Source organism: Manihot esculenta, chromosome 17 (genome assembly GCF_001659605.2).
Source record: "Manihot esculenta cultivar AM560-2 chromosome 17, M.esculenta_v8, whole genome shotgun sequence".
In the NCBI taxonomy this organism is placed as follows: domain Eukaryota; kingdom Viridiplantae; phylum Streptophyta; class Magnoliopsida; order Malpighiales; family Euphorbiaceae; genus Manihot; species Manihot esculenta.
In genome coordinates, this window is record NC_035177.2 from 32,059,769 (window position 1) to 32,072,586 (window position 12,818).

The following is a 12,818-nucleotide window of genomic DNA, read 5'->3' on the forward strand; positions in this document are numbered from 1 at the left end:
TTAAAAATATTAGAAGTTTAAAAATTTAAAGGATTTATTTGATTATCGAATAAAAGTTAGAGAAATAAAAATAGACAAAAGAAAACTTATTTAGGTGCTATTTTTATTTTTTATTTTTATTGCATATTAGATGATGTAAACAAGTTTGGATGTTTAGAGATGGAAAGAATGATATACGGTAAACAATGGAAAAGAGGAATTTTTTTTTTTGAGGGTGTGTTTGAAAAAAAAAAACAAATGATATAATGTAGAATAAATTTTTAGTTTTTGAAATTATATAAAATAAAGGTTATTAATGAAACCGATTCGATTCGATTCTTTTTTAAATTCAATTTAACTTGATTGACATGTTTCTATTTTTAGTTTAATTTAGAATTGAATTGATCGATTTCACATACTCTACCTACAGAAGAGGAATAAAGAAGAAAGAAGAAAGAGTAGGGATGACAGTTGATTTGTTCGTGTTCTTGTTCATGTATTTATGGATATTCGATTCGACTAAATCCTAATAAAATGAATTTAAATAATTATAATTAGGTTTGAATAGTTATAATTGGATTTGAAATAAATTTCAATTTAATAATTAATACCTCTATTAAGGTCGGATTCAGATTTTATATATAAAATTTCTATTGTTTTAATTTATTTATATAAATAATTAATTTGATATAGAAATATATCTTAGAATAATATTTATATTTCTTTATATTTTCATTTAAAATTAAAATTTTTAAGAAATAATTAAATTTTTAAATAAAAATTATTAATAAATTTTTTTATATAAATTACTAATTAAAATATATATAATATTAAACTGCTTCAAATTTTATTAAAAAATAATAATTAAAATTAAATGAATCGAAATAGTTTATATTAAAATTAATGGGATTTGAGACGGATTCAATTTTTAATAATATAAATTTGAGTTTGAGCAGACTAATTTTTATCCATATTATATCTCTTTACCTCTTAAGGAAAAAAATTGTGTCTTTACTAAGAGAATCTCTATGGTAGACAAGCCACCTAAACATTTACTATAGAAATTAAATGTTTTAATTTTTTATATTATTTTTTATATAACTGCTGGATTTCTGATATTCGGATCGCAATCGAGTTTATATAAAAAAAATAAATCGTAACACCAACTAAATCTAATATACAAGTTTATCGTATGACACAGTTCAGATCACGCTCGAACAAATAGAATAAAATAGGAATCGAACTCAACAGAAAAATATTCAGTTCACCTGACATCCTTTCACATCCGTAATAATGAAAAGTGATCGTATATCCATATGACTCTGCGTGATAATGATATGTAATACTGAAATAAAAAGCTGTTATATATCACTAAGAGACAAAATGAAAAAAGAATAAAAGAAGAGAAAGTGCATCATTATACTAAACTCACACACATATTCTACGTTTTTTCTAGTATTGGATTTAGAACCATCAGATTTAGTTCAGATATTTTATTATTATAAAATATATTTTTATTTTATAGATAGGGAATATACCTAGAATATTTCCATTAATTTTTATAATAAAATCTACCTATTTTATTTATTCAATAAAATAAATATTATTTATAAACATTTAAATAGTTTAAAACAAAAATTAAATTCAAACTCCATGATGTAATATGTTATAGAAAATAGTAATATAAATTATTTTAATATTAAAATTATAAATTAAAATATAATTATATAGAGTAATTTAAAGTGTTTATTAATATTAATTCAATTTTATGTAAATAATGCATAAATTTCTTCTAGAATTTATCAAGATTTTAAAATGCATGGCTATTTAAATTTTATCATATGTGAAAATAAAAGTAATAATAATTAAATAATTATATATCAATTTTAATATAAACATTTAATAAAATCATTATTAAATTTATTTTTATATAAAGTTAAATTTATATTAAATACATTCAATTCAAAATGAATATACCTAATATAAGTTTAAATTTATATAACAGTTAAATTAAATATTTTATTTAAATTTATATATAATTTCAATATAAATATTTAATTTTATAGTTATTAAATTTAAATTTTAGTTAGTTAGAAGTAATTCAATTAAAAAATTTTAAATTTTTAAAAAATATTAAATTTTTAAAAATATTAAATTATATCAATTTAATTATTATTTTTTAAAAAAATTAAAAATATTTATTTTTTTAATATACAATAAAAGTAATATTATTTTAATATACTTAAATCACACGCTGAATAATAAAATTTTTAAAATTAATATAATCGAATTAAATAAAATCAAATTTTAATAAAGAAATTTAGAATTCAATGTCTTTATTTTTTATAATAATTTAATCGAATCAAATAAATTGACAAAAAAGCTCAAAATCCAATGTATTTACTTTTTCTTGTAGGTTATGATATCAATGTATTGAAAGATGAGAAAGAGAGAGAAAGAAAAGACTCAATCATACTCTCACGAGTATGAAAACAATCCTACTCTCTTTCTAGACCACTCCCTCACTTAAAATTCTTAAATGAGTAAATTATTTTTACAATTTTCAGATATAATAAAATTAATATATATATTTTTTTCATAATATATTTTTCTATTTTTAAAAATTAATAATTTAATTTTTATATCTTGACTTCATCAAATTATAAGTTCAATTTTTCAAAATTTTCTAAAAAGGAGCAAAGCTTCTAGGAGTAGCTATTGCAATTGCTTATGCTCATATCTTGAGCTCTCTATAAATTCTGTAGCAGGAATTCTTCTAAACTAAATAAAATAATAAAAGATTTTGCATTGAAGTGGAAAATAATTTACAAATTAATTTCAGAATAAGTTTTCATTTATTTCATAAAAAATATTTTTTATATATCTTGATTTTTAAGATATTAAGAAAATTTAGTTGTTAAAAAATATTTGTAATAAAAAAATTATTTAAAAAATAACTTATTATTTTTTTAAATTAATTTTTATAATTTTAGATTTTATTAATATTTTTATTTATTAATTTATTAATAATTTTTTAAAATTATAATTAATAATAAAAAAATCAATTATTTTATAAAAAATATTTTTTAAATATAAATTAATTTTTTTAAAGAAATGGAGGTTAAGGTAAGAAAATAGTGAAGCTACTTATCTTTTCTTTTTTCATATATTTAGTTTATAAAATGTATATATTTTGAAAGTTAGCTTAGCGCGGCTATAGTAAAATTGAATTAAAAGAAAAAAAAAAAACAAAAAGAAAGAAACCATTTGGAGTTACGCGCTGCAGCGAGCGTAATTCAAAAGTTTCAGTTTTGGCTTTGTGTCTTCGATGCTTATATAAACTGGACCCACTTAGACGTGTAACGTAAATTAAAATTATTTTATATTATAAATTTATAAAATAATTATATTTTTTAAATTTTTTTTAAATTAAAATTATATTTTTTAAATTAAAATTATATAAAATTTCATATATTTATATCATGTAAGATATAAAGCGGATCTGAATTGGGTGTGTGCATATGCAGCTGTTTAGGTAAGTATTTTTCATAATTAAATTAGTTCCTTCTTTAACCGTCTCCTAGTCTCAGGCCTCTCGCCTATTTGATTCTGGCACTAAGATCTGTGCTCATCTCATCTTTCTCCCTCACTCCAAAAGAGATTCTCTCCTCCCTTTCACAACTTCTCTCACTCTCACCTACTGGTTTTTCTCTATCTCCCTCTTTTTCTGAGTTTTTTCTGCCTTCCTTCCTGCATGTAAGCTCGTTTCTTCTCCTCTCTCTGTTCATTCTGACCTCTGTTTTGTTCTCTTTTTAATTTTTTTTTGGTAGGTGTCTCTAATCTTTTGGGCCTCCCAGAAATTCTTATTTTGCAGGGAGGAGGTGCATTATGTGTGTGTTTTAAGGCAATTTCAGGGTCAGAAACTACTTGAAGAGGTCAATTTCTTTCTGCTTTTATCAATCTCTTCTTTGCTAATTTGTGTTATATTGCACTTTTTTTATCGGGTATATTTCATTTCCTTTTTTTTTATATTTATCTTTTTGTCTATTTGGCTTACTAGGTCTAATTTGGTCGTCATAATTTTTCTGCGTTTAATTTACATATTCCATGTTTTTTTTGTGGGTTCCTGTTGCTTCTTAGTTCTTAGGAAAGCAACGCCCATAGGAAAGTAGTAGAAGTGCATTTTTAAATTTCTTGTCCTGTTCTAATGGGTGGTTGAATGACCGAAAATTCTTGCGCTGTTTTCATGGGGCAGTAAGTATTTTGCTTGGCTTTTTCTGTAAAGTGAATAACAATTTAATTTTTTCACATTTGGCATATAGTGTATTGTTATTCAATGAGTTTTGCAGATATGTACATATATTTTTAAGCTATGTTTGGGAGGAAGTTTTTGGTGGTAATGATAGAATTTTTATGGTAATGCAACTGTTTGGAGGAACTTTTTTTAAGCAAGCTAAGGATTTTAGAGATTCTAAAACCTCCAAAAATCTCACCTTTTTAACCCATCAAATAGTTTGTGAAGGTTTTTTTGTTTCTGATACCTTACTTTTCATTTCTTTACTTTAGCTTGCTTTAGTGATCCACCATATACTTGATTTGGATTTTAAAGGACCTAATAGCATTGGTATTGATTGGTTTTGAGCCTTTATCATATCAAGGTTCTTAATCTAAGAATTTTTTGGTTCTATACTTGGTATTAGCTTCTTCAGGATTTGTATAATATGGAAATCAAGTATAACTTTTTATTCTGAAATTCTGGCTTTATTTTTTTTAGTTCTAAATGTGTGGATTTTTAGTGAGAGCCATTATTTGTGGTTTTTGAATCTATTATCCGCAATCAGTCTGTAAAAACCATGGGTCACCATTTTATGTGCACACTGGTAGTTTGCTTGCTTTAATAATTGTCTTTGTAATAATTGGCTGCATTTCTTTCTCACTGTCATCCCTCATTTGTTTCTCAAACAGCTTGAAATCTTGGAAGCTGTAGCTTGGAAGGAGATGGTACTTTTTCCTGTTATCCTCTTTTTATTTTTTATTTAATTCTATTTTTTTCCACCATTGTAAATTTTAATCATCCTATTCTTCTTCTCTTTTCTTTTTTTAATTTTCACACTCCTGAATAATTTTATCTGTTTGCACACTAATTTATTTTGGATGTAACTGAACCTATTTTGATATTGCATTTTTGTTTGTCTGTTTATGTAAAAATTGTGCAGGGTGGAGATTCTGTTTGTGCGGATGATGACAATTTTGACTGGGACAGTGAAGATGAGCGAGAAATTGACAATCATGGACTGTCTTCTTCGTCGACTCTCACACTTCCTGCAGAAGCGACAGCAAGCTCAGCAGAGGTAATGATTATTTAATTTCCCATTTGGGAACACCGTTCCTACTTTTTAGGTGAAGGTCTAAAAGATTGTGTAGGATGAAAAATGTTACATTTTGTTATTAAGGCGGTTTTTCGTTGTTGTCGTTATTGCATTAATGAGTGTCTTTAATGGATGAATTTTGCATGAATTCATCTCAATTACCTTTTAAATATATTTTGCTGTGGGTGTTTGTATTTCTTAGTTATTTATTCCCCATGTGTACACTCTATTACTTTCTTCTGATTAATGTTTTGCTCATGCAACAATATCTTATGGAATTTCTTGTACTTTGTTTCATATTCAATTTTTTCCAATATGTTATTAAAAACATAGATATTCATTATTAACTAAGGTTTGCTATCCTTTCTTTTCACTCAAGGCAAGCTCATCAGTAGGCTCTTCTGGTTCCAAGTTGATAGATCATTTTGTAGGGATGGGGTTTCCTGAAAAAATGGTTGCTGAAGCAATTCAAGAAAATGGTAAAGATCCTTTCTTGTGCTGATTTGAATTATCTACAGTAAACACATGCATGCAAGACACATGTTGAATGCTTTATTTGTAACGCATCTGTGCTGAGTTAATTATTCAGGAGAGGACAATACCGATTTGATACTTGAAACTCTTCTTAAATGCTCGGTGAGTTTGATTCTTGGATTCTCAAAATATGCTTATAGTTGAGTTATTATTTATGAGATCAAAAGATGAAATTTGTCGCTTACTGACACTTGATTCTATTTTCTGTCTCAAGGCAAGATCATCTGCAAGCTCTTCTGGCTCCAAGGTGATTGATCATTTTATTGCGATGGGATTTGATGCAGAATTGGTTTCCAAAGCAATTCAGGAAAACGGTAAAGATTCTTACGTCATGTTTGGACAGTGAGAAGGAAAATAATGAGAGGAAAATAAAAGAAGATAATGATTAGGAGGGAAATACATTTTTATTATTGTGTTCGGATAAAAGGGAGGAAAATATTGGAAGTTGTTTATAAACGATAAAATTATAAATTTTTTTATGGCTAAATTTTCAAAAACACCTAAAAAGTATAGGGGTATATTTGTAACTTAAAATTTTTTCCTCCTATTTTCACCCAATTTGGAGTGGAATAAAAAGTTAATTTCCTCCCAGTTCTTTTTCCAATTTTCTTTTCCTCCTAACAAAACATAAAACTGTGGAGAATAAGCTTATTTTCCTCTATATTTTCCTTCCTCATTTATGTTCTCGCAACCCAAACATTGGATTAGTTTTCTTCCAGGCATTTCTCACATAGAATGTTTAATACGTAACTATCTCCTTTGGAATGTTTAGGAGAGGGAAATACAGATAGAATTTTGGAAACTCTCCTCACATACTCGGTGAGATGGTCTACCTTTATACTTTGCTTTATCTTTGTTAGTTACTTTATGCACTCCACTGCCATCTTGATATGTAGGTTTCTCTTGATATGTTAAGCAAAAGGAAAATGATGGCTTCGGTAGTTCATTCCTAACTTTGATATGACTATATTTTGGAAAAAGACATTTTATTAACTATGTTGATGTCAAACGTAAATATTGGAGAAGTGATGTCAACATTCGATTAGCTACTTCTTAAATGTAATCAAGCAGGATTCATAAGAATTAAGGTAGATGCAGGATTTCTTTTACCAAATACTTGGGTTCCTTCAGAATATTTTAAAAATTGCATTTTTGATCTCCTCAAACCTGCATTTATCTCCGACAAAAAAAAGACCTGCATTTACAACTGCTTATAAGGTTGTTTTTGTGAAGCTTTGTCACTAACTTTGAATTCTTGGTCAAATGATAAAACTAGCACTCTTGTGATTTTTTTTAATGTCAAACATCAGTCAATACATTTCTACTGCAATGCTTATGGTGTTGAAAAACAATGGAGGCACTTGGATGGGTTAGACAGTCACATGGTGTTGTCTGAAGAAATCTGGCTGATATGGTGCTTACACTATTAGGATCGAGTGAACATTTTTTTCTCTCCGTTGTATAGTTCAGACATTGACCAAAATGGAAAAATAAAAAGACCTGATTTTACTTGTTTATTCTTTTTTTCAGCTTATCTCCTGTTTGTATATATTTTTTCTCCCTCTAATAGGAAAGATTGTTGGAGAAGAATTTTTTTTTCAAAGAAAAAAAAGGAATCTAATAGACATTTGGTGCTGTCATCGTTGAATATAATGGATGTATCAACAATGCCATTTAATATAATTACCTTATGAAATTGGGCCATTTCTCATTTCACCATTGCCTTATTGTTGGGTGCTAATCAATGAGCTCTGTGGTCAAGACCAATTGCATGATGTTTACAATTCCAAATGGTCTTTGACTTTAGAGACACCATTGTTCTTGTTCAGCAACTAATCCATTTATGCATTTGTAAGTCGTGCTTTGAGTCATTTGCTGCCTCTCTCCTACCTTATATCCTTGGCAATATCAGTCTTAGCCTTGCTGTTTATCCTCTTCTCTCTCTTTGTGCGTCTCTTTTCAGGCAATTGAAAAATCTCCTGAAGAACAGCAGCCTGTTGACTCTGATCACTGGTCTTCAGATTATGATGGGAGCTTTCTGGATGATTTTTCAGACATAGATAGCTCTGGAAGTGAGGTAGCAAATCTTTTTGGTTATAGTAGTTAGATGGTTGCCATATGGACATGCAGACATAATCACTAGACTAAACTTGATATCATGGATTTAAATTGTAGTTGCGGTCACGGTCACAGGTAGTGGAAGTAGGCCCGTAACGGCTGTAATGTAATGGTAAAGGTTACGGCCTATCACTATGCAAATTTTTTACTCATGAAATTAAAAGATATTTCAAGTTATAACTATAACTAAGATGCCCAATCAAATAATAAGCATTAATACATAAAATAAAGACATTCAATCCATCATTATTAGAAATCTTTAACAATAATTAATTTATAGCTAAAATAACAATATAGATAACATGGATAATAAAAAATAATTCTTCATACTACAAATTTGACAAAAAGGACTTGACATGCAACATTATTTTTAACAAATAAATAAAACAAAGGCAAATAACTTAATTTTATAATGTATAAATGTATAGAATTAGAAAGATGATGGATGATCAAGTTTAAAAGAAAAGACGGGAGACATTTGCAGAAAATAGTTAACTTTTGATAGAAATTTGAGAAAAGTGAGATACAACAGTATAAAACTTCCCAATCTAAGAAAAAAAATTTGAGTTGTTGCCCCATATGACTTTTAAAAATAATAGGTAATGGACTGTTACCATTACTTATTGGTAAATAATGTACCGTTATATAATAGCCGTAATGGCAGTTATAGGAATAAATTTTTCTTGCCCTTTAAATAACGGATGCAATGGTAACGGGAGGATAAAAAAAACCTATAAATAACTATCTTTATTTAAAACTATGCTCAATATATCCTTGTCTAGCTTGGTTGAAGTTAGAACTCCTGAATATTGTAATCACGTTTGTTCCTACTTGCTTAGATGACTAAAAGCTTCAAATTTTCTGCAATAGATGTTCTTGCGCATAAAGGATAGCTGATATTATACTTGCAAATTTCTTTGGAGGTCTATAAAGAAATGCACTTTATTCTAGGAAGTGCATCCAAATTTTAGTGTTATAATTGATCTGTTTGCCAGGAAATTGCAAAATCTGAGCCTGATGAAGGGAATACTTTGCTGTTCTTAGCAAGGATGGGTTACACAGTAGATGAGGCATCAATAGCAATGGAGAGATGTGGTATGTACTATATTTAGTGGTAGATTTGCAATAGTTTCTGTATGTAACATGTTATAAGTAATTTCTTAGCTTGTAAACTCCTTTGTTTATTAGATTCTTATGATGGAGTGGGGTCTCATGGAAGGGGGTAAAGGGTTTCAGCATGGAGAGGGGGAGTGATGAGATGTCAATGAATTAATATAGGTTGATTCAATTTTTCTTTTTTAAAAAATTTGTTTGGCTTAAAGCCTTAAAATAACAAATTTATGATTATATCATCTCCTAGTAGACTTATCTCCTCAATGTGGTTGATGTTGTTGGTGGATGTACGTGTACCTTCAAAAATGAGTAGTCAAATGACTACTACTTCTGTTAAGAAGTTTTATATGTATGTATATTGATGCTTCATAAATTTAATTATTGAGTCTTCTTTTTGATAGAAGTTAAAACTGAGTTGCTTATTCATGTCACTTGTTTGAATCTGGCTACTTCATCCTCTTCTTTTCACATCAAAGGGTTGGTTAAATTGTCTCAATTGTATCCTACTAATCTTTTAGGTATTGAGCTCCTGATACTTGAAAATCAAGTTGGAAACTTTATTTTTGATATCTGTATTTTTTTTATATGTTTCCCCAGAAAAAAGTTTTCTGTATCCACCTGTGGTTGATGTATGGTTTGATTGTGCATGATACTATAGTAGTTACCATAAAGTAGCGGAGTTGTATAACTACTTAGTGGCTGCCGAATATTGGGCTTTGACATATGTTTACTCGGATGGCTTAACGTGTTTCAGATGGTATTTTTTTTATATAAAATATGATGTAAACATTTGATCTATAATAGGTTCTGGGTCTATTAATGTTTTTCATTTCTGCCATTTGTAGAGATCTTCTTATGCAACAATACATAATTTTGGTTGAGTTTCTGAATCTTTCAATTAAGCTATTATGTCCTGTTAAGAAGTTTACTACTTGGAATTCAGAATTTCAGATACTTCTCAATTTCTGGGATTATATGTGTAATCTGATTGTGTGTTTTTCTTTTTTTGAGTGCTACATCATTATGCTTAATGTTCCTTTGGTTAATACCTTTTACCCAATTCAAACTAAAGTTGCTTGGAGCTGAGCTAGCGCGTTTGCAGGTTAAAGTTAAGGAACAGATGTTCAAGTGCTTGCTGTTTTAATTACTGCACTAATGAACCAAATATCCATATTTAACTTTTTCCCCTTTGATAGAAAGGAAAGGATTGGAGTGCTCGTGCTGTATTTTGCGATGAACTGTTTTCGTTTTGTCCTAAACATCAATCTCCAAGGATGGTTGTTAAGATCTTTGCTTGAAAACAGACTGATATTTGATTCTGACTATTTTGGTATCTGCTGTCGTGTTGTGCAAACTCTTCTGTCTCTTCATATTACCAAGTGATCAAATGAATTGCAGACTTCATGAGATATGAGTTTCATGTTTGTTGCGGTAGATAGAGTTGTTTCTTTTTTATTTTTTATTTTCCTGGCTCCTCCCCCTCTAAACATATACAGTTCAAATGTTGCAGGACCAGATGCCACAATAGCAGAGCTAACAGATTTCATCTGTGCTGCTCAAATGGCAAAGGCAGCTGATGCGTCCTTGCCAGAAGAGAAGGTAATTCCTTCCTCTTACTGGAAATGTGAAATTGTGAATATTTGATGCAACACTTGAGTGCTTCTTACAAGTCACAATTGTATTCGATTGATTCTGTTTGTTGTCTGCACCAAATTAACAGCCAAAGCTCAAGCATTTTGATGAAGATTATCCTAAACATAAGAAGAGGAGTTATTATGAATATGATATATGGAAGAAGAAACAGCGCATGAGATTGGAGAAGAAGATGCTTCCAGGAGATGATGAGATGATTCGTCTCCCAAATCCAATGATTGGGTTTGGGGTCCCTACTGATCCTGCTATTGTAACTCATAGAACACTGCCAGAAGCTGCTATTGGACCTCCCTATTTTTACTATGAAAATGTAGCACTTGCTCCGAAAGGGGTTTGGACCACTATTTCACGGTTCTTATATGATGTGGAACCGGAATTTGTTGATTCAAAATATTTCTGTGCTTCTGCAAGAAAAAGGGGCTATGTTCACAATCTTCCTATCCAAAACAGATTTCCCCTCGTTCCTCTTCCTCCACACAGCATACATGAAGCACTGCCTTTGACAAAGAAATGGTGGCCTTCATGGGACACGAGGACAAAACTAAATTGCTTGCAGACTTGCATTGGGAGTGCAAAATTGACAGATAGGATCCGCAAAGCTGTGGAGGACTATGATGGAGAGCCGCCTTTATCAGTACAGAAGTTTGTTCTTGATCAATGTCGTAAATGGAATTTGGTATGGGTTGGCCGGAATAAAGTTGCTCCGCTCGAACCAGATGAAGTAGAAATGCTTTTGGGTTTCCCGAGAAACCATACGAGGGGAGGTGGAATAAGTAGGACTGATAGATATAAATCACTTGGTAACTCATTCCAGGTGGGATTATTGTGTATTTTAAAAATCTCTGTCAAATCTTGTCTGCATATTGCTCAATTTTGCATGAGTTGTTTCTTTCTTACTAATTTGCTTTGTAATATTTTTACGCCATATTTTGCTGATGCCCCCCGACCCCCATAGCATATCTCACAAAATTATATCATGTTTGTTTCTGAATTATTCTGAATTCTTTGCTGCATATGCATAGGTTGATACTGTTGCATACCATCTGTCAGTTTTGAAAGAGTTGTTCCCTGGAGGTATCAATCTCCTCTCTCTTTTTTCTGGGATTGGTGGTGCCGAAGTTGGTCTTCATCGGCTTGGCATTCGATTGAAGAACGTTGTTTCTGTTGAGATTTCAGAAGTAAACAGAAATATTGTGAGGTGCTGGTGGGAGCAAACCAATCAGACAGGGAACTTGATTGACATCGAGGATGTGCAACAACTGAATGCTGATCGATTAGAGCAATTGATGAGCTCGTTTGGCGGATTTGATCTTGTTGTTGGTGGGAGTCCTTGCAATAATCTTGCGGGTAGCAACAGACACCACCGTGATGGGCTGGAGGGTAAAGAATCCTCTCTTTTCTTTGATTACTGTCGCATTCTGGACTTGGTCAAGTGTATAATGACTAGAAATTGATGAATTAATGCAACTGATTTTTCTGGTACTTGTACTGAATTGAGACTGCACATCAATTTCCAATTTTTCTGAGTTAAATTTTTGATGCAGTGATTAGCAATTAGTCTAAAGGTTAACTGTGTTGAAGAAATAAAAAACAAAGCGTGTAAAGAGTAAAGAGATTGCAAAACGGTGCTTTGATACTAAAGGCCGAGAAAACACGTTTCTTGACTTTTTTTCATTCTTTATTTTTTTTTGGAAATGGGAGTAGAATCTCGAAATTTAATTTTATAAACGTTTTTTAATGTAAAAATTTAATTTTTAATTCATTTTAGTTATATTTACATAGATTGACATTAGTATAAATTTTATTGACCATATTATATTATATAAAAAAAACCACTAAGTAATATGTATATACATTTAAAATAAAGTAAAATAGAATTTTTTATATCAAAATAATATGTATAAAATGAAAAATGAAAATATATATAATACTATAATAAAATCAAATTATAAAATTTTAAATCAATTATAAACTCAAATGAATATAAAATAAATAAATAAAATTTAAATTTTAATCTAAGTATAAATTTTTAAACAAAATTGCATATAATTT

The 12,818-nt window shown here is 29.3% G+C and overlaps 1 protein-coding gene across 2 annotated transcripts; it reads left to right on the forward strand.

Annotated features, from left to right (window-relative positions):
• Positions 1 to 3,500: 3,500 nt before the first annotated feature.
• On the forward strand, positions 3,501 to 12,248 carry LOC110605238 (DNA (cytosine-5)-methyltransferase DRM2). 2 transcript variants are annotated; one of them, XM_021743656.2, is made up of 13 exons: positions 3,501 to 3,735; positions 3,837 to 3,914; positions 4,945 to 4,980; positions 5,196 to 5,330; positions 5,728 to 5,827; positions 5,938 to 5,984; positions 6,097 to 6,196; positions 6,655 to 6,701; positions 7,846 to 7,959; positions 8,996 to 9,095; positions 10,624 to 10,712; positions 10,834 to 11,580; positions 11,789 to 12,248. In XM_021743656.2, exons 3-13 carry the CDS (start codon positions 4,978 to 4,980, stop codon positions 12,218 to 12,220), a joined length of 1,914 nt encoding a protein of 637 aa, XP_021599348.1. In that variant the 5' UTR covers positions 3,501 to 3,735; positions 3,837 to 3,914; positions 4,945 to 4,977; the 3' UTR covers positions 12,221 to 12,248. The 2 variants fall into 2 exon arrangements, with proteins under 2 accessions (XP_021599348.1, XP_043808512.1); XM_043952577.1 differs by lacking the exon at positions 3,501 to 3,735 and having other exon boundaries at positions 3,819 to 3,914.
• Positions 12,249 to 12,818: the final 570 nt, after the last annotated feature.